The 24633-nt window shown below is 35.7% G+C and overlaps 1 protein-coding gene across 2 annotated transcripts; it reads left to right on the plus strand.

The window, feature by feature from the left end:
* The first annotated feature begins 882 nt into the window (after window positions 1–882).
* CIBAR1 (CBY1 interacting BAR domain containing 1) lies at window positions 883–24274 on the plus strand. 2 transcript variants are annotated; one of them, XM_057736356.1, is made up of 9 exons: window positions 883–1027; window positions 1564–1798; window positions 4045–4113; window positions 5071–5172; window positions 7703–7708; window positions 9172–9276; window positions 17137–17250; window positions 22236–22355; window positions 24038–24274. In XM_057736356.1, exons 1-9 carry the CDS (start codon window positions 1002–1004, stop codon window positions 24125–24127), a joined length of 867 nt encoding a protein of 288 aa, XP_057592339.1. In that variant the 5' UTR covers window positions 883–1001; the 3' UTR covers window positions 24128–24274. The 2 variants fall into 2 exon arrangements, with proteins under 2 accessions (XP_057592339.1, XP_057592340.1); XM_057736357.1 differs by lacking the exon at window positions 17137–17250.
* The last annotated feature ends 359 nt before the right edge of the window (window positions 24275–24633 follow it).

The following is a 24633-nucleotide window of genomic DNA, read 5'->3' on the forward strand; positions in this document are numbered from 1 at the left end:
GTACAAAATCAACAGAATATACTACACCGGAAGGGGCCCTAAACGCTATCTGGAAGAGGGAAGTGTGCAAGTTCTCACGGGAGGTCCTTGAAAGAAATAAAGCCTAGATTTAGTCCTGATGGTGTTTACTTGGAAGAGCAGGACGAGCGAAGGCCAAGGACATGGGGTTTTATTTGCTATTTATCTCGGGTTACATCGCTAAGGTTTAAATGTCCGTCTCATCAAACTCTAAGGCCTTTCACGGCCAGGAAAAGTGTGTGTGTTGGGGGGACGGGGGGGGGGGGGGGGCGGAATTCTTATCTTTGCATTATTTCCAGTGTCGAACACTATTTTTTCCACACAATGGGAACTCGGTAAATATCTGCTGAATAAATGAATAAGGAGGAAAGCACTGCTCCTTCCAAGAGCCCACACGTCCAGCTTCAACACAGAGAAGCGGACAAGTTGAGCACAGGTTCTAAGACTCAACGTCGCATAAGCAGAGACTGGCCCCACTGGCCTTCAGTTTTACCTCGCTCCTCGTTACCCGCTGACCGGCTTTTCCCCTGCTTCGCTCACAGCCCACCGTGTTGGGACGGAGGCGAGAACCTGGTGGCGGGGCGCCGCAGGAACAGGAGAGGCCCCTCAGGCACCCGCCCTCCGCCGCGTTCTAGACGCTCTTGCGGACAGGAGCGCGCGGGTGGACGAGCCGGCCAGTGGGCGCCGGGGCCCCTCGCCCGCCCGCCCCCGCCCCCGCCCGGACCCGCTGGCCCCGCCGGCCCGCGCTGGCCCCGCCGGCCCGCGCTGGCCCCAGCATCCTGGCCCTTCCCCGCCTTCGCCGCGCTCCCGGACGCCCGCGCCGACCGCGGAGGCGCGCGCCGCGTTGCCGTGGAAACGCCGGGGCCGGCGCGGCGGCGCGCGGGGCGGGCTCTCGGGCTCTCGCGCCCCCGCGCACGCCCGGGCGCCTAGGAGCCCCATTCGTTGGGCCCCAGCCCGGGGTCTCTCGCCGTGCGCGAGGCAAGATGTTGAGGCGCAGCTTGGAAAGCCGGTAACAGACCCGGGCTGCAGCTGCCCAGGGCCCACCACATGGGAGGGCCTGGGTGGGGGAGTGGAGCCTTCCGCCGTGGGCCTCCGCGCCGAGCTCCGGCCCTGGGCCGGGGGCTGGACAGTCCCCGCCGCGCTCTGGGGCCTACCGCCCTGGGCTACGGCGAGCCCCGGCAGCCGCCCCTCACGCTCCCCGGGCGCCGGCCCCCGCACTGCCACGGGCGGTGCAGATGCCAGGAGGCAGCGGGGCGCCGCGGCCGCGCAGCCTGGAGCTGCCCCGGCAGCCGCCACCCCGCAGCGGCGCCGCTGGCCGGAGCCGGGCCTCTTCGTGCGCCTGCACTGTGGGATGTGGAGGCCAGGCCCCGAATGGCGACCTAGAGGAGGAGGACCCGCCTTGGGAGATGGTGGGATCGTTGAAGGCTTGCGCCATCGAAGCTGCAAAATGCCCGGGGAATGTTGGCGTAATCAAATTAACGTGAAGATGAAGCCACCTCATCTCAAATCAGAATGATTTGCTTTTTGTGTCACCTTTTTCTGTAGGGATGCTCAAACCAGACAACTGCAAGATGCTGTCACGAATGTGGAGAAGCATTTTGGAGAGCTGTGCCAAATCTTTGCTGCTTATGTGCGGAAAACTGCCAGACTGCGAGACAAAGCAGACCTCCTGGTGAATGAAATCAACGTGTATGCCTCTACAGAGACCCCAAATTTAAAGCAGGGCCTGAAAAACTTTGCTGACGAGTTTGCCAAACTTCAGGATTATCGACAAGCAGAGGTATGGAGTGAGATCACAGCGTCATGTTATGAATGAGCCCTGAAGTAGTGGACGGAGGAGCCGTGAAGACTTGTAATCCACCTAACTGCAGTGGCGAACATACGCTTGATGATAAACGTACATTTTCATGTCGGTAACATTGTGTGAGTCTATTAAAGGGAAGTTTCCTGTGATTTTACCGTTTTCAAACTAAACTCTAGGGTGTCTTGAAGCCCTGAATTTCCCCACCTCATTTGCCAACTTTTGGCCATGGGGTGGCTATTTACATGGGGTAGTAAACGTAGTACCCAAGGGAAGAAAAGGAACAGGACTTGTGTCTTGTATGCAGGTAGGTATGTTTTAAAGTATATCTGGAGGTGGAAGATATTGGGAGTGGTAGTGTGAGTGAATAAGTAGTAAATAGTAGATCTTTGTTGCTGCTTCCATGCTCTGGAAGGTTGACCAATGTTTCATTTAAAGGGGGAAAAAAGCGTACTGATTTATATTATGCATACAAACCAGTAATGAAATTTTGTGGGGTATTTTGTTTGTTTTTTGTTTTTATTTTTGTTTTTTGCTTTGGGGTAGGGGAGGGAAGAAGGTGGTATTGTAATTGTTTAAATTGTTAAAGCCCATTTACTCTAATACCTCATCGGCACTTTCACTTACATTTATTTTAGGATTCGAGATAAAGGTCAGAAGTTTTCACTTTAACTTTTAACTTGTCAGAAGTTACCCAATTAGAGCTGTATTGCTTCTTTTGTACTTTTCTCATCAGTGCTTTTGGTCCTTTTTAAAAGCCTAAAACAGAAATTTCAATTATCAAAAAACCTCAAAATCAAAAAGAAGATAATGATCTTTGAACCTGTAACTGCTGATCATACAGAAATTTGAGTAGCAATTATTTGGGGGGGGTACTTTGGGGGCATATGTTGAGTTCTTGTCATATGATATTTCTTCTGTAATAAACAAGCAATTCTCAGTTATGTGCAGCTGGGAACTTAATGTTTCAAAAATAGTTTATACGCACAGATAATCCTAAAACCCTACATCAGCCAATAATTTCAGTGCTCCTTTCCAGAAAATCTTTATGCTATTTATCAAGTAGCAAAGTGAATTGATTTACATTTGTTCTCCTTTTTATTTCCCTCGCTTACCAAATGGTGGAGGTGCTAAAGAACAATGAACAAAAGGTAGGCTACAAAAAGGAAAACAGCAAAAAGACTTGGTTAATCTTTACACTGAATAATCAGTGTATGGATTATTTGAAATGGAATAAATAATCCTAAATATTCATGGATTTGATTTTAGGATTCCTAATATTTAAGTACTCAATGAAAACTTGATCTCCATTTTCCTAAAGTTTTTTAAAATGAAATATTCATAACACATTCTGTTTATAGAAACTAAACAAAAATCAATATGAAGTGATGTACACTCACTGATTATATAAACATTTATCATCAGAAAAAGCCTTTTTCCTGCTACAAAAGTAATACATGTTCATTTTAAACAAATACATGTCATCTTGTGTTACCTATCTTGAAAAACAAAATTTTAATGTCCAGGAGTTATTTTTTTATGCTATATTTATATACTTGCCAATTAAAAAATCTGTTTCTTTAGTGCCCTCCACTAGTACTATTAGTAAAAGGAGAAATTACTCAAAATCTGATAAATATTGTAATATTTAAGAAAACTGTTTAATTCTAAATAAAAGAGAGATTGACCATACAGTCTGACCACAAGATAAAGACCATTTATCTTCTCTAAGCTTTGATAATTTACAAATGGCTTCCCAGGAAAAAAAATCGCAGTTAATAGGATAGTCTGTAGGCTTTTTTGCTTTTGAGGATTATGTTGTTTTAAATGTTTCCGATATGCTATATTTTTCACTTTTGATTTTCTTATCTGGAACACTGGGCTATTACATTTTGGATATAATGTATGTAAAGTATCCATCCAAGTGTTAAACACACTGAAAGTGGTAGCTGTAATAAAATTTGGGACATCTTAAAACTTACTGAAAGCTTTTATTGCTATTGCACAGCTTAACAATTTTTAATGTATTTGATTCTGAGTTTTATCAATTTCCAGTGGTTATTTTTCTATTTATAAAGGTAGCTGACATTTTAATTTTTTAAATTTCAAATATTAATCGGTGTAGTAATTATGCTCAGGTTAGACAGCACAGGTTTTATTTCAGAATTTAAATTTTGATATGTCTGTGTTTCTTTTCAGTTATATTTTATAATAATTTTCAATAGGTTGAAAGACTTGAAGCCAAAGTAGTTGAACCTTTGAAAGCTTATGGAACCATTGTAAAAATGAAACGAGTAAGTAAATTCATTTTTTTCTACTAGTATTAGGTATTCTGGCAAAACACATGAGGTTTCCAATAACTGTCCTTTTAATAAAAGGTACAGAGCAGTGTTTAGTCATTCTTTTTACACACTCTGAAGCATTATTTCTTAGAACTTTGAGGATAATGAAGTATTTTTATAAACTACTGTAGCGTCATGAAGTAGTGTTTTGTTTCTTATGGGAATTTTAAAATATTTAATATTCATAGTCATGAAGAATATATGGACAGAAATTATTTTACTAAATGAATATATTTTTGTTTTAAAGCAGGCAATAACATAAACTAAAAATGAGTGTGAGTTTTTTTAATTTTTTTTTATTGAGGTATAGTTGACATATAACATATTAGTTTCAAGTGTACAACATAACAATTTGATGTTTGTGTATGTTATGAAATGATCACAGTAAGTCTAGTTAACATCTGTCATGATACATAGTTACAGTTTTTTTCTTGAGATGAGAACTTTTAAGATCTAGTCTCCTAGCCACTTTCAAAATGCAGTACAGTATTATTGATTTTAGTCACCATGGTATACATTACATTCCCAAAGTTCTATTTGTTAAATCAACTTTATTGAGGTATAACTTACATGCAATAAAATTCTCCTGTTTTAAATGTTCATTGAGTTTTAATAAATGTGTAGTACTATACACATGTAACTACTACCACAAAGTTTTGTGTGTGTGTGTGTATACACATACATATATACATAGTTTTGCACTGAAATTGTGTCATTTGAGAGGATTTTAAAATACACACATGCGCACAGTCTCACACACAAAGATACCAGTGATATTACAGTAGTAGTAATTCTTGTGGTAATGATGCCTGGATCAAATAGGGAGCATTCTTCCATTCTTAAAACAGAAGTGTGTATTTTATTTCTTAAATCAGAGATTTTTATTAACAAAAAAATGCCTGTTTGCAGGATGACCTCAAAGCAACATTAACAGCAAGGAATCGAGAAGCTAAACAGTTAACTCAGTTAGAAAGAACACGTCAGAGAAACCCATCTGATCGACATGTTATTGTATCCTTTGAATTTTGGTCTTTAAAAAAATATTTTGTAAGGTATGCAGTACAAAAGTAAATATATATGGAAATTATGCAGTTCTACTTTAAATGTGCAAAGAATATGAATATAAAGTTTGAAAAGAAACACATGCATTTACAAATTCTCACTATGGAAATTAGCTAATTTTAAAGAGAATACACAACTTAATTCAGTCTTCTTATATTGTTTTCCACAATAGATATTCAAAATATAAAACATTCATAAGTGTAAATGTTTTTATAAAGAGTAAATGCAAAATTCTAAATTTTTCACATAAATGATGACTAAATATTATAAAGATCTACCATTAATCCTAATATATCAATGTCCTCTCAGCCCTGCATTTGAGAAAAGGAAGGAACAATATTTTTCCCAGTAAGATTCCCTTCATCTTAAAAAACAACTGTGTGAAACCACAATTATGACTTCCAGCCAGAGGCCCTCAGGAGATTCAAGAGTATAATTGAGGTCCATAGCTGGACACAGATCTAAATAGGAGTGTCTACTGTAACAAAGTTCTTCTGTTCAGAATTATTATTTCTTAAACTAGAATGTGCCTTGTTCAAAACTAAGCAAAAGAAAATAGCACCTGGCTAATTGCCAACAACTAGGATAGGCGCAATTGTATAGAAGGTACTAACTTATCCCACTGCCTCTTTTTCCCATTCCTTCTTATGTCTCCTCCCTACTTCCTTAAGGTTTTTTACAGCCCACCTTAGCCAGAAACCACATGAGGACTGCCTCTTTGGGGACATTTGAGGTTCCAGAATACTTCCATTCCTAAGGGGAATCCCTTGATCAGTGATTTTGGGCTACACCAACATCCTGGTCCTCCTTCCTTTGGACCAAAAATACATATGCCCAACATTGTAATAAAAATGGGCAGCCACATGGCTCGGGTCTACAAACTGGAGATTACAGAGTCTGGGTTTCAAGCAAGTCAGACAAACTAGAGAATATTGGAAATTTCGTGACTGACAGCTATGGACTAAAAGAGGCTAGAGAATATCACCAGTTTTTAAGAATCAAGCCCGAGGTCAAAATTTTGTTGGTTTGTTTGGAGGAGGGGAGAGTACATAAAGGCAGGACAAAAGTCACATCTGGAATCTTGAGCAGTCAGTAAGATTGAGTCAGGGATATTTTTATGGACACTCAATGCGGAGATAAATATATTCCTAAAACAGCAATGTTTCTGATTTAGATGCTCTGCTGTAAGTACTGCTGTGGAGGAGGTAGCCTTATACCATACATGAAGCAGGTCTGTGGGTTCACATGGGGGGAAGTAATGCAGCAATTGAATAGATTACTGCTGTAGATAAATTTCTGTGCTCAATGGGAAAGATCATGACTCCAGGGGATTTTGACAACCTGAGACCAGGAAATAAAGGACAGTCTACATATAAATGCATTCACTATAAATATAAAAATGTTGAATCCTAGCATCATAGAATATTTACCAGGATAGATCCTTAAAATTCATCTGACTATTCAAAAGAAGGACATTAAAGTTCAGTATGTAAAATAAAAGAGTAGTTCTGGTATAAAAGAATCCCAGTGCTCTGCCTGGACCCCTCCCCAAGGCCCCTGGTGGCTTCTGAAAAAGCTTCCTGCAACACAGTTTGAAAAACACCAATCCGGCTCACTCTTTTATAAGCCATTTTGCACTCATGACTGATTTCATTAAATATACTGATATCCTTATTCATAAAGTTGTATCATAGTGTTTTAATCAAAAGTATCTCCTACCCAAATTGGTATGTTATAGGATTTTGAAGAATTTTCAACAAAAGGAAGAAATAGAAATCTGTATGCATTTTGCTAAAAATAGCTGTGTAACTTTGGGCAAGTCGCTATGCTGGAGTAAAAGGATATGAGACTTTTAAGAAACAAATAGTAGTTGCTGGAGTGTGGTAGAAGATTAAGATACAGATGTCCCAGCTGTGGCTTCTGCTTCCCTACTCTTTCCTAGTTTAGCCAACTCTACCTACCCTTCCAGATTTTAAAATGAAACTGTCAATAAAGGGGGAGGGAAAGGACATAAATCAAAAGTAAGCCATGGTAAAGAACTTCATGAGTCACATGTATTGAACAGTATTAGAAAAAGTCTGTTTGAATATTCTCATTAGTGAAAGGTTAACACGCATCATAACTGTTAGAAATTTTTCATAATAATAAATCCTGTGATACTTATATTTTAAAAAATCCAGAGACCAGTAATAAAGAGACTTGTTTTTGACTACTGGTTATGATCAAAAGTTTAAAAGTTTGCATGGTTTTAAGAAAACTTTACACCCTATATAGCAAATGTGCACACGCAGGGGTATATATAAATGTTTTAAATGCTTAGTTTCTTGAAATTGTATATCTGAATTTACATAGTTGTAAGAGTATATAATCAATATAATTAATTGCAAGAGGATATAATTCTGTAAGAGCATATGATTTTAATTTACTGGAAGAAATTGTTATATGTGAAATGTATTTTTTCCTTTATGAAAAATTTCAGTCACAGGTGGGTAATAAAGTGATGTGTCAAGAGATGGACCACTATAGTAAACCCTTTTACTTATTTCAATTTATACATTTTCTTGAAAAAGAAAGCAAGAGCTTAAATGTCATAATATTATGTGTCACAAAACTTTGATTTACAACTGCAAATTTTTCCTATGGAGTAACTATTAAAATGATGATACGTGATACTTTTGAGTAAACATAACACTAGCATAGGAAACAAAACATTGTCAGAAAGAATTTAATCCGAAAATTGGGCCATGTTTTTAAAAATATGTTATTGTTTAACAAAAAAATTTTTTTCTCATTTAATCTTTTTTTTTAAATTTCTTCTTAAGCTCCTTATTGGAATATAATTGCTTTACACTCTTGTACCAGCTTTTGCGGTACACCAAAGTGAATCGGCTGTATTTATACATATATCCCCATATCCCCTCCCTCCCGCGACTCCGTCCCACCCTCCCTGTCCTGGCCCTCTGAGGCATCACCCATCATCGAGTTGATCTCCCTTTGTATTGTTTAACAAAAAATTTTAAATATTTTGGGGCAACTGTTGCTCTTAAGGAAGAAATGATTTTTTGAAGAGAAATACATGATTAGATTGGAAATATTCAGCACTTTACAGTACTGTGGCCATCTAGCTATATATATGGCTATTGAGCTCTTGAAATGGCAATTAGAGTAACCAGATTTTAAATTTTCATTTAATTTTAATTAATTTAAATGTAAATAGCTACATGTTGCTAGTGGCCACCATATTTATTGTACAACATGGATCTAGATAGTATGAGTACTTTGAAGGAAAGCATTAGACTTTGCATCTAATTTATTAGTGACTGGTATATATATGTTTTTTGTAATAAGCATTAACTAAGTAGTAATAGTGTAATATTGTTAGCTTATAAGAATTTACAAATAAAAAATCCATGCTGAAATAAACATTTGTAGTGTATATTCTACTCTACCTGATTGGGATATTACAGAAGTAGAAACATTTCATGCATTTGGAGAACTAGAAGATTGAAAATACTTAAGTCACAGGTCTTTGGCAGGGGGGAGAGAGGGTTAAAGGGGAGAGAGATAGTGAGGAGAAAAAGGAAAGTATGGTAAATGGCAGAGACAGTGAAATATGTGAAAGCAGTAGAAAATATAGAAAATTGTTTTACAGTAAATCATCCAAGGGTGATATAGGGAAAAAATGGTTTTATATAAAGAGAGGGAAGGAATTTTGTTTTGTTTGAGATCATGAATCCTGTCACCTAATAGATTTAAAGTTCTTTATTTTGCATGTGCTTACTATATAGGTCATTTTATTTTATGTGGTAAAATATATTTTTGAATGATTTACACTGTTAACGGCAAAAGCCAATACTGCAGTGGTAGCATTTACAAAGAGACTCAGTTGAATGGATTCTGACTTGATTTTTTTTTTTTTTAATTTTTGGTTGGGGAATACTTTTGTAGGCAGAAACTGAATTACAAAGAGCTACAATGGATGCTACTCGAACAACTCGTCATCTGGAGGAAACTATTGACAATTTTGAAAAGCAGAAAATAAAGGACATAAAGGTAACAAAGTAACTGTTAAAGTTCAAAATATGTTTTCTAACTATTTTTTATTTAAATTTATGAAAAAATTACTTTTTTAGTCCATAGTCTGTGTGAATAAGATGTAAACAAAAATATATCAAATGTTATTTTTTTATGGAAACAATGGTATATAAAGGGGCTACATTCCCAACCAGAGGCCAGGTATTCAGATGTTATCACAAAAACTATTAATCACAGAAAAATAGCATTTATTATGTTTTTATGTATCAGGTACTGCTCTAGATACTTTACATAAATTAACTTTTAATCTTTATAGCAACCTCATGAAAGTGAAGTGGTGTTTTCCATATATTATGTAAAAAAAAAAAAAAAAAAGGAAATTTTCTGAAGTATCATAGCCAAAAGTCTGAACTATAAATCAATTATGTATTTTAAAAATCTGTGCTTTCCATTATAATACACTATCAACTAATTTTTATAGCTTATAACTTTCTAATACCTACATATTATCAAATAAATAAGAGTAGCTAACTCCGTAAACTTGCATCCACCATGGTATGGTGTCATAAGAAGAATTGCATTATTTTATTATAACACATCAGTAGACATTCAGGATGATGGACTTGAGAAGGTCTTCAGTGACTTTTTCATAGGCATCGGATTTGGAGAATTACTTATGATCATGTTATGTCCTTTAAAACAAGTCATCTAAGGATGCCTTTTGGCTCACTGCAAATTTTCCTGGAACAGCTTTTAAGAAGTATTTTTTGTCATCTTAATAACTTATTAACAAAGAAAATATCCTGCTTTCAAACACTATGTTCTTATCAATAAAACAGGCATTATCTGCCACTTAATTGCATCATTCCTGTCTACAATCTATGAAATAACATTTATTTGCCCTTTTATTTTTTTAGATTTCCTATCATAGTTTCATAGGATTTCAGAACTTTGATTTTTCTCATAGCCAGGCTCAAAGGTCTCTACTTTTGTCCTGAAGATTAAAAACAAAAAAATTTAAGCCTCTCAATTCACTCGGCTGTGTAGACTGCTTCTCAGGAAGAGTACCTCAGGATCTGCCCTTAGACAAATCCTTTCACCTACATAGGAAAGCATGGGCAGGGCGTAACATTTTAACTGTTGACATCCTCTCTTAAATTGGGGGAGAAGGGAAGGAAGATTAAAATAATTAGCTTTAATCTGAAAAATGAGATTGGAGACTTGTGAGGTATGCCTGATTCATTGCCACCAAAGGGCTTCTTTAGTGATTTGCGAGCCGGATTCCTCACTCTACCACTGTTCTTCATACCTGCAAACTTCTTTTACACATGCAGTGTTCCACCTGCATGCTGGCCAACTCTACAGGTGTTTTTAATCCCATGAGCATTGTCAATGACAAAACTGGGGCAGAGACAGTGAATGCAGAATTTCCAACTACAATTCCTATGACCTGGGATTTCCTGAAGCAATAGGACATGGAGTAAGGGACTACACAATGGAAGGTGCACAGAGAAGAAAAGGGCTTCCAAGCTTCTGTCTTTGCCTGCTTTACCATGCTCCTGGAAGAGGGACGTCTTGTGGTCACGAAAAAAAGGAAGACAGGAAAAAACCTACTTTTTTTAAAAATGGAGAGAGAATTCATATACCATGTAATTCTCCTATTTAAAATGTACAGCTCAGTGGTTTTTAGTGTGTTCAGATACATACAACCATCACCACTCAATTTTAGAACATTTTTATCATCTCAAAGGGAGGCCTAGTACACTTTAGCTTTTACGTCCCTGCCCCCCCCCCAGCCTAAGCAACCATCACGAATGTCATGTCTCTTTGGATTTGGGTATTCTAAAGATACATTTCATATAAATGAAATCATAAAATACTTGGTTTTTGTAACTGGCTTCTCTCACTTAGCATGCTTTCAAGGTTTATCCATAGTGTAGCATGTTATCAGTATCTCATTCCTTTTTATGGTGGAATAATATTCCATTGTATGGATATTACCACATTTTGTTTATCTTTTCATCAGTTGATAGACTTTTGGATTGTTTCTACCTTTTGGCTATTAATGATTAATGATATAAACATTCATGTACAAGTTTTTGTATAAACATTTGCATTTCTCTTGGACATTTCAGTTCAACCATATAACCTGTTGAATTGCTCGTTCATACGGTAACTAATTATGTGAGAAACTGCCAGACTGTTTTCCAAAGTGGCTGTGCCATTATATTTTCCCACCAGCAGTATATGAGGGTTCCAGTTTCTCTACATCCTCACCAGTAGTTGTTGTTCATCAGACTTTCATTATAACCGTCCTAGTGGGTGTAGAGTGGTATCTTATTGTGGTTTTGATTTATATTTTTCTGTTGATGCTTATGGCCATTCATATATCTTCCTTGAAAATAAAGGTCTATTTAGAACTCTTAGTTAGGTTATCTTTTTTTTCTTCTTCTTCTTTTTTGGCACACGGGCTTAGTTGCTCCGCAGCACGTGGAATCTTCTTGGAGCAGGGATCGAACCCCTGTCCTCTGCATTGGCAGGTGGATTCTTAACCACTGCGCCAGCTAGGAAGCCCTAGGTTATCTTTTTTTATTGCATTTTAAGAGTTCCTTATATATTCTGGATACAAATCCCTTACCAAATATGTTTTGCAGTTATTTTCTTCCATTCTGTGAGTACTTTTTACTATCTTGATGGTGTCCCTTGAAGCACAAAGCTTTTTAATTTTGATGAAGTCCAATTTATTTTTCTTTTGTTGCATGTGTTTTTAGTGTCTAAGAATCCACTGCCAGATCTGAGATTATAAAGATTTATCCCTGTTTTCTTCTGACACTTTTATAGTTTTCATTGTTAAGTCTTTGATGCATTTGAGTTTTTATGTATTACATGAACTGAAGGTTAAACCCCATTTTTTTGCATGTGACTACCCAATTTTCCAGCACCATTTGTTGAAGAGACTGTTCTTTCTTCATTGAAATCTTGGCACTCTTGTTGAAAATCACTTGACGTGGTTTTGTTTCTGAACCCTCGTTCTCTTTTATTGATCTATATGTCTGTCCTTATGCCAGTACCACAGTCTTGACTAATTAACAGTGCTTTGTAGCAAGGTTTAAAATCAGGGTGTGTGAGTTCTATTTTGTTCCTTTTTACGATTGTTTTCACTATTCTGGATCTGTTGTGTTTCGGTATGAATTTTAGAATCAGCTTGTCAGTTTCTACAAGTCAGCTGGGATCCTGACAGGGATTGCATCAAATCTGTAGATCAGTTTGGGGAGTATTACTATCTTAAGATTAATTCTTCCAATTCATGAACAGTGCTGTTTTTCCATTTATTTAAATCATCCTTAATTTCTTTTAGCAATGTTTGTAATTTTCAAAGTGTAAGTTTTGTGCTTTTCTTAAACTCTTCCCGAAGTATTTTATAATTATTGATGCTACTGTAAATAGAATTGTTTACTTGATTTTTCAATTGTTCATCGCAAATGCACAGAAATACAATTTATTTTTGTGTGCTGATCTTATATCTTGCCACCTTGCAGTACTTTTATTAGCTCTGATAGTTTTTTGCAGATTCCTTAAGATTTTCTACATACCAGATCATGTCATCTGTGAAAATGTACACTTTTAGTACAGACCCCCATGACTCTAGCAAAATCCCAGAAATATGAATTCCGGAGATCAGTACCAGAGTCTGTTAAGGTTATGAATCTGTTCTGTACATCTTTCCTCCTTACTGCCAAATTGTTCCTTTTCCAAGTGAGGCCTCATTTGAGATATTTTATGATAAAGAGGAATGCACAAATCCTATACCCAAAAGCCTTGAAAATCAATCAAAAAGGATTACTTTACCACCCCCTTATTTCTAATAAAAACAATATTCAGATATTGCCATGTTGATCTTAGCACATCTGACAAGCACTTCTGTTTGTGAGACAAATTCTTGGGAAAGTCGAAATTTTTGATGCCACTCATGACTGCTGCTTCAGATGGAGGCAGAGCTTTTGGGTCCTTCTTTAACCTCCCTGGGGGTAGAAGTGATTGGCAGTGGTGAGCACTGTTCATAACTGTATTAACTGTGTTTGAGGTGGGGTTTAATTGACGAGTCTATCTGAATTTTTTGTAGCAGTGTTAATTAGTAAGGTAGCACAATTTTAGGGAAAGACTTCATAGGAACCTTGCACAGAATTTGTCTTTCTGAGAAAAGTTGGTATGAACTTAGTTGTATAGAATGTGGAAGAAGACTCACAATCCCGTTTGTTTCCCATGTAACGGGAAAAGTCATCAGTTATATAGTGTCAAGGGAATTTCTGGCCTATGAAAAGGATCTTGACCAGAAGTCATTTCTGGAACAGATAGGTAAAGTAGGTGACGTGAGAAAGAAATATCTTCAAAAGTTAATTTTTAGTAGCTTTATTTTTTATTTTTCTTATAAATAAATATGAAATCATGAATTTTTTTCATAAAATTATTGAGAAAAATGTAATAATTCCACTACTCAGAAATAAGCAGTTAGCATTTTGGTTTATATCCTTCCAGACTTTTTTTTCTATGAAATATACACAAGAAGTATAAGAATAATAACAACAAATATTTCTTAGACATTAACTATGTCATACATTCTAAGCATTTTGTGGTTAAACTCATTTCCTCCTCACAGTGCTCTATGAGAAAGGTAATATTATACTCCCTCCTATACAGTTATATTTAAATGGGACCACACTATATGTGGCATCTTTTTTAAAATTTAATACATCATGGATATATTTGTGCTAAGAAACAAAGATTCATATTGTCCTTTTTGGTATCTTAATATAGTTCTTTTGCTATATGGATATATTAGTTTATTTAACCAGCCCTCATTGATGGACACCTAGATTATTTTTGTAATTATAGATCTCATTGCATCATTAAACATCAGGCTTTTTTCTGGTTCAGTTATTCTTTTGGGATAAATTATTAGAAGTGGCATCCTCATTCAGAGAGCATATACACTTTCAATTTGGATAGCTGTTTTTAACTTCTGTCCACAAAGCTTTAACTAGTTCACATTTCAACAGAACCTTACATGAGCACACCAAGGTAACAATGATAAGTATTTGTATTTTTAATAATAGCCAATCTGATAGGTAAAAAATCAGTATCATCTTAATTTGCAGTTACTACTGTTGAGGCAGAGTATTTTTTATGTATTTAATGACACATTTTATTTCTTTTTTAGTAAATTATACTTCACCTTAGCCTATATTTTTATTGAGGGTTGGCATTTTTCTTATTTGTAAAAATTCTTTATATTGAGAAAATTAACATATATTATTATATTAAAGAGAAGATAAGTTGCAATATATTTTCCCATTTTGCTTTTATGGTATGTCTTTGCCACCTTAAAGTCTTATTTTTGCTGTTAGATCTGTTGGCCTTCTCATTTTTGATTTCTGCCTTGGTGTCATGCTTAGAAAGAAGTTTTCATCCCCAAGATTATATAATTATTTGCTTATATTTTCTTTTAGTATTTGTATGATTGTTTAATATTTTAAATGTTTAAATATTTCATGCAGTTGTATTTTGTATATGGTATGAGGTAGATGTCTAATTTCATTTTCAAATGGATAGAACATTCTCCTGACATCATTTATTGAACAGCCTCTGCTCTGGAGAGCTGTCATTTCCCCTTTATTTGCCAAAATTGTTAACAAGACTTTTTATGATATTTTTGTTAAATATCACGCTTTCTAATTAAACCAGATGGAGGCTTTAATGTTATGATAAGGAACAGTTTCTAATTTAGCTGGTTTAATTCTTGGGCAATAAAAATAGCTAACTTGTGCTGAGCACTTACTCTAAGGCAATTACCATACTATACCTTTTCTTGGATTACATTTAATACTTAAGGCAAAACCTATGATGTTGAAATTAAGGAAAAGAACAGATAAACTGTTTAATATTACACAGCTGATTTGTTTCAGTCTTGATTTGAACCGAGGTTTATCTTAATCCAGAGCCCCTATTTTTAACTACCATGCTACCTGCTTTGCAGAATACTTGCTGATGATTAGATAATTTCATACTAGCTCTCCCACCCCCACCAATAAAAATTAAATACATACCCAAATAGCCTTCTAGTCACATGAAATAAAATTGAAAAGGGGGAAAAAGCAACTCATGAATGCCTCTGTCCCTGACCATACTGACCCATTCCAGATTAGCAGATTATGAGATCACTGAAAGCTGTATTTATTGGAGGAAAATTATTTCTAAATATGAATGGATCCTGCAAAGTTTCACCACCTTTCTGGTGACTCACTGAAATTATTTTATTTTAAAAACACAATGTTTTTATGTTCTTTCTTATACCTGTTGTCATCTAACTCTTCCTTGCTATTACTCTCCTCCTTTTTGCCCATTTTCCAATGTTTTATGAAATTCTATCAATAGCTGGAAAAAAAAAGTATAACTGACAGTTTTCCCTCCCCACTTTACTCAGGGATATAACTGTCCTCTGTGATAATCTTAAGGCTTCATGGCTCTTGGGTCAAAAATTCCAAATGTGGGATACTGCCTTAGCAACACCACTGATTCTCCATCACTGTTTTTGACAGAAAAGTTAACAGGGCCACTTCCATCTTAAATAGATGTATAGTATATGTCCTGTCAAGAAATAAAAGGTCAAACCATGTATCTTTATGATTTGACCTTTACCCATAAAAGGTTAAACCAAAGTATCACAAAGCTTGAAAGTGATTTTTCCCTCACATTCCAAGTAGTAAATAATAGCCATTTATTGATTAAAGCTACTTCTTAAAATGTTTTTTATCACTAATTAAAAACTAATTGATATCTGTATGGCTATTTTCCAAGGTGAGGACCTCTCCTATCTGGGTGGTTAACACAGGAGAGCAGAAATGAAGGAAAATGAGTATTTGATTATTGCCTTTGAGCCTAACCGATCTCATCTGTATTGCCCCTTTAAGGACAATGCTTGAGTATTTTCTATGCTGTTCTTATTCTGCCCACTTCTCTCTACATTAATGCTCTGATTTTTTATTTTGATAAAGTTCAAGATAACAAAAGGGTAAGATCCCATTTTATTGAAAATTTGTCTGGCTTGTATACTTTCCCTACCTACCAATTTATCTCACCCCTGCTTAGAACAACACACACATCTTTATTCATTGTCTTTGCTCATGACCTTCCCTACCATAAGTTGTCACCATGATGCTAGTAGAGTTTATCTGTAATTTATTTGTAAAGGAAATGATTGATTCCAGCGAGAATAGCACAGTACAATGAGCAAGAGCTATAACTGAAGAATCAGATCCAAGTCTTAACATTGCAGCTGTGAGCAACACTGGACAAGTCACATATTTGTAAACTGGAAAGCTCTAATGCCAATGTATGGTGCTATTATCAGTAGTAGGAATGTCATTACCAAGTAATCCCTTTGTGGTTAGAAAAGTAATGTATAAATATGACAGGATAGAATTCTTTCCTAAAAAAACATTCTTTTAAACATCAGTTGGAGTTGCTAAAAAAACAGCTTTAGAACTTTAACTGCTTTAGCTAATAACTATAGGCACTCAGCAAGAGTATATGACATACATTTTTGTCAAATCTTTTTTAAAATCATAAATATCTAATAGAAGAACCGACTGAAAAAGGGAAGTAAATAATAAGATAGGAAATACTTTGTGTAATTTGAAAGTTTTGCTGCAGGTCTTTGTGACTATTTTTATTCCAGTTATCTTTTGTACTTCACCTGCCCTATGGAAAAACAGATACCTCTGTATTTCATAAAATTCCAAGACTATAGTAAGGAATAAATGTACTAAATTCACAAAGCCATTTATATGATTGTTTAAATTCAAATCCTTGTTTTTTTAGACTATATTTTCAGAATTTATCACTATTGAAATGTTATTTCACGGCAAAGCTTTAGAGGTCTACACTGCTGCCTACCAAAATATACAAAAGATTGATGAAGAAGAAGATTTAGAGGTAGGACTATGTCTGTCTAAGCTCAGTTCTTCAGTTGATATGGAAATGTTTGAAAGAAAACAATAGTTGGGGTAAAAATATCTTAAATTAGAGCACTGCATGGTTTAGATGTTATTGTTTGCAGTTCCAAATAGCTGAACCTTTATGACTTTCTGTTTATTTCTATTTTTTAATTTTTCAAATTAACCATGGTACAGTTCCAAGGATTAATATCTAGTAAAACATAGAAATAAAGCCATTACATGAAATAATGTGTTATTTTGACTAGTGATATGTCACTTATGTGTGCTAAAATAGAATTTATTGATTTGAGCTAACATTTGAGCATTTATGCCATGCACAACACCCAAAGCTTTACATGCATTTTCTAACTCACTCCTGTGATGCAGGTGCTGTTATCATTCTCATTTTACAACTAAAGAAACAGATGTAGAGGCTTTAAATAACTTAACTTGCCCTTGGCTGCTTAGCTAGTAAATAGCAGAATCTGGCTTCTAACTAGTTTTGTGGGACTTAATCAGTAAGCTATGAAATAATTGTATAGTTAAATGCAAATAAATGTTATTGGCCAGCTAGCAGTAGAGCAGTTAAATATCAAAGCCTGGTTTCAGCAAGTTCATCTGAAAAGTAAATATCCTACAATCTTACCTTCCAGAAGGGGAAAAAAAGGCAAAGTATTTTTGCTGAAATAAAATATTCAAGATACACTTTGTCCATATATCCCTACAGTAGAAGTGAAAAAACGCCACATACTGTCAAGATATAACCAGAATTTTGTATTAATGAGTGATAGAATTTTAGTGTCTGTCATTTCATAATTTTGAAGATTCCATTTTTTTTTTAAAACTAAAATATCTATAAAGAGATCCCCTAGGCCTTCACTACTGCACTGGTTCCAAGAAACTTGAATCCAGTAAAATCAGATTATAGCTTGGCCAAAATGAAGAAAGGTACATGTTTTAGTATGTGTATTATACAATTTTCCAATGCCAAAATCTGTTCTCACAGTTTTACCTCAGTTAAGCATATGTGATCATATTTCTATTAGTTTGTTAATAGATGGCTTCTTAAGTATCTATTCCCTCCAAATACTAAAGCTAAGATTTCTTAATTTTCACTCCATTTTATTTAAAAAAAAAATCAAGCTTTTATCTGAAATTTGTAAAATAAAGTAGCAAACATTTATATAGTGGTTACTATGACCCAGCTACAGATCTGTGCATTTTTATTATATTATTTTAACCCTACCATCAACTTTAATAAAAGTTCACATTGTCCTCATTTCTATGAATGAGAAAACTGAGGCACATTGAGGTTAAGGAACTTCCCAGAGGATCCCATAGCTAGTAAGTAACATAGCTGGGAGCCAAACCCAGAAGTCTGACTACAGACATTGTGTTATTATCCTATTGTGGTTCTTGATGAGTGACACGAATCATTTCCTACAAAAAACAACACTACATTGAGAGGCAGGTGCAAAACTGATCCCCCACTTTTCCTACAAGACTAAAGTTCCCTTTATAAGTATTTTCATTCTTTTTTTCCGAATACCTTTGACCAAATACACTTGTCACTAAGTTCCTTCAAGACCTTGGGACCCCAAGATTTTCCTTCTCATTAGAGAGGTCCTAGATGTCTTCTTTGTCACACCACTTCCTTTACCACTTCTCTTACCACCATTCTTCATGAGCTAGTTAGGTAGCTTGTAGAATTCATTAAAAAACTCAAGATCTCAGGGCTGTGTGATAGATGTGTTTTCGAGTATGAACTTCCCCACTTTTTCTAATGGGGCAGTACTGAGCAAGTTAACTCCTTCATGCTTCAGCTTCCTCATCTCTAAAATGGAGGTATTTATAGTGCTTACCTCATAAAATGTACATTGATCAGCTGTTTATTGAGCACCTGTTATCTACCAGACACCATTCTAAGTGCTGAAGATTTAGCATTATAAAAATTTGTCCAAGTTGTCAAAAAGCAAAAACTTAAAGGGAGTTCAGATATTAAAAAGAGATATTGTGTAACTATTTACATTTTATGTGAAGAAAAAATATAGTGTGCTGTCAATGCATGTAATGGAGGATTCTAAATAGTCTAGAGAATCAAAGAATGATTTCTTAATCAGAAGTTTGAGGGCTAAGTAGGATAGCTGGCAACAGCTTTCAGGCAGAGTACAGATAGATAGAAAGGTCCTGAGGTATAACGAACTACAGGCCTAAGCTATCACTATGATGCCATACAGAATTGTGGAAAGGAGAAGAGAGCAGTCTGGGGAAAGTTGTGTGGGACAAGCTTAAGTAAAATTACATAAAACAGCTACCAAGAAGAGGAAGCACCCTTTAAATACAAGGTTTCTTGGAAACAAGTAGAGAAAATAATGTAGAGAGGGACAGAGAAATAATTTGCTCTTCTTAGGTAGCAGTCCTTACTTTATGAGAACTGCTGACTTATTCAGGCAGCAGCTAATTTTTGCATCTAGTTATATCAGAAATCATCTTACCTGATTTGTTCTTCACATAAAAAGTATTGTCAGGCCCATATTCCCCTTGAAAAGATCACCTCTGTACATTCAGTTCAGAGCATATTCAGATCTTGAGACTCACTCCTAGAAGAAATCTTGGACCATATTGGAAAATGCATTATTGCCAATAAATTAACATTCCTGTAAATCTGTTCTTTTGCAGTAAGAGACTAATTTTAATAGTTAACTGATTTAAACTTTTATCCCAAGGATTGTATATTATCTTCCATTTCTCACTTTTAACTACATCTTTGCTAGAAACACTAAAAAAGGAATGTTCTAATAAAAATATATTTCTTCCAAATACCAGTGGATTGAGTCATCTAGTTTTGATGTATCAGGATGCCAGGTTCCATGTCTGGCACCAAAATATAATTGGGTCATCAGTAAACTGTTAAATAACCTAATTATTAGCATGCCTGAATTATCCTAAAACACAAGTCTTACCTCTTATGTTAAGTTTCATCCCTTGATTCCTTTTGTGTCCTGAACAAAGGAAATGTGTAGAGATATCCCCTTGTTTGGGTCATTTTTCTCAAGAACACCCAGGTTAAGTTCATGTTAACATCATTCATTTACCAGGTTACTGTCTCAAGCTAGAAGGGATTGCAAAGATAAAACAAGGCTCCTTGCTCTAGAGGAACTTAAAACTAGTTGTGGAAACACATATAATTACAAAGCAGTGAGGTAAAAGCTGTACTGAGGGTATGAACAGTAGGAGCTACAGACTAGAGAACAGGGGAAAGCAGGGAAAAAAAATGGCATTTGACTTGACTCTTGAAGGATAAGAGTGCTAGAATTCCAGGCTGTGGAACCGGCACTGCAAAGACACAGTATAAAATGTTCTCCATATAGGTATATATGCTAGAAGTGAAGTATAATGGGTAGGTTTGGGTGATTGTAAGCCTTGAATGTCACCTAATGCATTTAGACTGAATAATCAGGAGCCAAAGTTTTCTAATAGAGAAATCATATTTTGGTCTGTAGTATGCTAATTCTAAGTAAGCTAAAGATGTATAGAGCCAATAAATTAAAACAGAACTACCTCAGATGAAAAATTTAGGGAGAATGCCCAGGCTTCTAGCTTGTTCTAAGTGTATGGTCATTTCTGTCTCTGTAAAGGTGAATCTAGAGCTATACTGCCCAGTGTAGTAGCCATTAGGCATATGTGGCTACTTAAGGTTAAATTACACTTAAAAATTCAGTTCTTCAGTTACATAAACATTTCCAGGGCTCAGTAGCCACATATGGCCTTTTTGGACAGCACAGAACAGCATTTCCATCATCTCAGAAAATTCTATTGGACATTGTTGGTCTAGGAGAACAGAAGGTACTGGGGAGCATAAATATGGCTGTCAGAAGAGAGTCTACAGAGAATTGGTGGAAGGGTAGCCATTAAACACTATGCAGAACTTTCAGAGAAACGTATCAAAAAAGGTAACGTGGCCAAAAAAGGGAAACCCTTTAAAAATATTTCAGCTGTAAGCTGTAGAAAAAGAGATGTGAAGAAACAGGGCAGCTAGCACATGAAGAGAGTTTAAGTGATGGCATGCACGTAAGTTTCAGGCCAAGGTCAGCTGAAGATGAAGACAAAAAGACAACTTTGGTGATTGATGGCAAGAGCAATTTCAGTGGAAGGGTAGTTTGCTGACAAATGAAGTAGAATGAGAAGTTTTTTAAAATGTAAAGTTATACCTTCAAGTAATTTTTTTTAAAAAATGGATCTTGAGCTTGTTTGCTGGGGGAGGAAAACTGGAGACAGCTTTTGTTTGTTAGTTTGAAGTTTTGGCTAAAGGGAAAAATGCACCTTGGAGAGAATCAGAGTGACACTTGCTTTAAAAAAGGAAAAAAGATGGGGTGAACAGTTGAGGGGGAAAAAGAGGGAATATGAAGAAATTCCCACCTGATAGACTAGTCTTCTTTATGTTACAGAAATGGTGGAAGAGCTATAGATAGGGAAGCTTAAGAGCACAGTAATATTTGGAACTACTGCTTTAAGGAAAAAATAATTGACAAGCATGGCATTCCAGACCCTATAGAGATTGGAATCCATAAATTAGAGTGGCTCCATTTACTCTTCTGTGATGTACTGTGAAAGCCATCAGTGAATTTATACTGAGGATAGACAGAACACAAAGAATCACAGGTGTCACAGTCCACCCATTGGCTTGCACACTCTGAATATAGGAACTTTTCCCGTTTCACCAGCCAAAGCTCTTAAGTGATTGTTTCAGGACCCATCATCACCTTACTTAATTAATTAGTTCAACAGAATTTTTTTAGCTTACATCTTTTCAACATATTTTTTTTTACTTTTGTTTTAAATTTACAATAAATAAATGAAACTTTGTCCGCAGTGTGAAGGGTGTTGCTTAAAAAAATTCTAAACTAAGGGGAACTTAACATGATTTTCTAGATTTCTATTGTTTAGTACCTTTTTTATAATGTTGTTTTATCATTGCAACAGGTTTTCCGAAATTCTCTGTATCCACCAGATTACTCATCCCGTTTAGATATCGTAAGAGCAAATTCAAAGTCACCTCTTCAGAGATCACTGTCAGCTAAGTGTGTATCTGGAACAGGACAGGTGAGCTAAAAACCATAATTTAAAAGAATGTAAGCTACTGCCTTTGGAATTGTTTAGTACTAAAAATGTTTCCTTTAAATCGTAAGACTTCAAATAACTTCCTCTCTTACCCTCTTATGTAAAATAACAGAAGACTGCACTAGGTTTGGCTCTGTTATTATATCTGTAACATATTACTCTCTGAAGCAGAACACTTGGGAACAGAGTTGGAAGGGACAGGAGAATGCTAATGTACATTTGTTCTCTGGTATAATACGAAGAGCACAGATTCTGAAATCAAACTGCTTAGGGTTTAAATCCCACTATCATGGCTTACTGAAAATTATACCTAAAAAGGGCTTTTGCTAAACATTATCATAGACCCAGAAGCACGTATCTTTAGGTAAAGCATCAATTTTCTTTTCTTCTATATCCAGAAAGCCTGAACTACCTGGTATCTAGAACAGGGAGGGGTCAACCACCTTTTTCTCTAAGAGGCCACACAGATAATATCAGGTTTTGTGTGCCATATGGTCTCTGCCCCAACAAAGAGCAGTCATAAACAATACATTTACAAATCAATACGTTGTAATAAAAATTTATTTACAGAAATGAGACAAACTGGGCTATAGCTTGCCAACTCCTGATTTAGAAAGCTATGGCCTTTTTCATATCTAGCCTTCAGAATTTAAAGTTGAACAAAATATTTTCAAAATAAAACTTTCAGGTAAATGTGACCCAATACCTTCTGTTTTCATTTGATTCGCCTCTAAGCATTTATTTACTGCTTTTTATTTGTGCATCTCTCCCCCAACCAAATTATATTTTTATTATTCCAGTACTAAGTGCCTTGCACATAAGTTCCATAAATCTAGTATTATAGTACATACAGAGTTTTGACTATTTAAAGCTAATGATATGACCTAAGTTAGCCAAGGTCTGTGTAGTTCTCAACCTCAGCACTATTAACTTTGAGCTAGGTAATTTGGAGGGGGGAAGGGAAGCAGGGGTACTGTCCTGTGCATTGTACAGATATTGAGCAACATCCCTAGCCTCTACGCACAAGAGGCCAGTAACACACACACATACCCCCAATTGTGACAATCAACAGTGTCTCCAGACATTGCCAAATGTCCCATGGGAGGTATAATCACCCTCAGAAAAGTCTGAAGCAGGATGACCCAAGTGGCAAGAGTCAGGACTTAAAGCCAAGTAGGAATTCAGATTCTCAACTCGTTACATTTAAATCAGTTTTTAAAGTTTAATATTTCAATTGCCTAGTTGAAATATCCTTGTGTTTTTGCCATCTCTTTAATGATTCTCAGATACCTGTTTTTGTGACGTAAGAACTGTTTAACTTAAAACATTTTTGACATTTATAATATACTGAGACTATATACTTTTCTCTGAAAGTCTATTATTGAAGTACTGGTATCCAACTGGAATCAAATGGCTAATTTCACATTTTTCTTCAAAAAATGACATAAGTGAATGAAAAAAATGAATGAAAAAATTTTGTAACTCTTCAAAGCTTAAAATACAATAATTCATAGGAAATTTTCATTACTAAAAAATTACTACTTATGGACATTTTTCTGAAATATTTGTTCTAGGTGCCCTTCTCTATCAGGGCATATTGAAAAGATACAAAGCATGTAAAAATGTTAAGTTAGTATTTTTTAAAGCATGTTAACTTTTAACAGGTAGCCACCTGTCGACTAAGAAAGGATCAACAAGCAGAAGATGATGACGAAGAGGATGAAGACTTAGATGTTACCGAAGAAGAAAATTAAATTTCTTAAGTCAGCTTTGCATTTCCATTTTCATCTTAAATGACCTGGAATCCAGAATGACTAAAACTGTTAAACTTTATACTGGCTTGAAATGAAATGAAATCCTACTGAAAATGGAGAAGTTATTAAAGGAAATGTATGCTGACCGAAGATGAAGGCTTTAAAAAGTATTACACACATTTCAACATTCTGTCTAGCAGCATGTGATCTTTTTGTATAGGTTCCATTTTTTTTTTTAAAGATTATGTATTTCAGAAGTATTTTATATTAATGCACTATACCTAGTTGAGTTGCAATAGTTACATAGATAACAAAAGGAAAAAAAAAAAGATCTAACAATTCCACTTGTTTCCTTTAGGTTAAAACACCATGCTTTCAACACCAGAAAAGGGTCCTAGATAGTCATTCTGATTAAATACAAATTCTATTCCACAAAGCTTTAATCAAAAAAGACAAGTTTTTTTTTACTTTTTTTTTCACTTCTACTACAACCTAAAGTTTCATCA

The sequence above is a fragment of the Hippopotamus amphibius genome, chromosome 5 (assembly GCF_030028045.1).
Source record: "Hippopotamus amphibius kiboko isolate mHipAmp2 chromosome 5, mHipAmp2.hap2, whole genome shotgun sequence".
Classification (NCBI taxonomy): Eukaryota; Metazoa; Chordata; class Mammalia; order Artiodactyla; family Hippopotamidae; genus Hippopotamus; species Hippopotamus amphibius.

What these genes read in the sequence shown, in the direction of transcription:
- CIBAR1 (XM_057736356.1), top strand. Translation starts at nt 1,002, where the DNA reads ATGTTGAGGCGCAGCTTGGAAAGCCG. An exon ending in AGGCGCAGCTTGGAAAGCCG is followed by an intron (nt 1,028 to 1,563) that starts GTAACAGACCCG and finishes CTTTTTCTGTAG; the next exon opens with GGATGCTCAAACCAGACAAC. An exon ending in ATGAAGAAGAAGATTTAGAG is followed by an intron (nt 17,251 to 22,235) that starts GTAGGACTATGT and finishes TCATTGCAACAG; the next exon opens with GTTTTCCGAAATTCTCTGTA.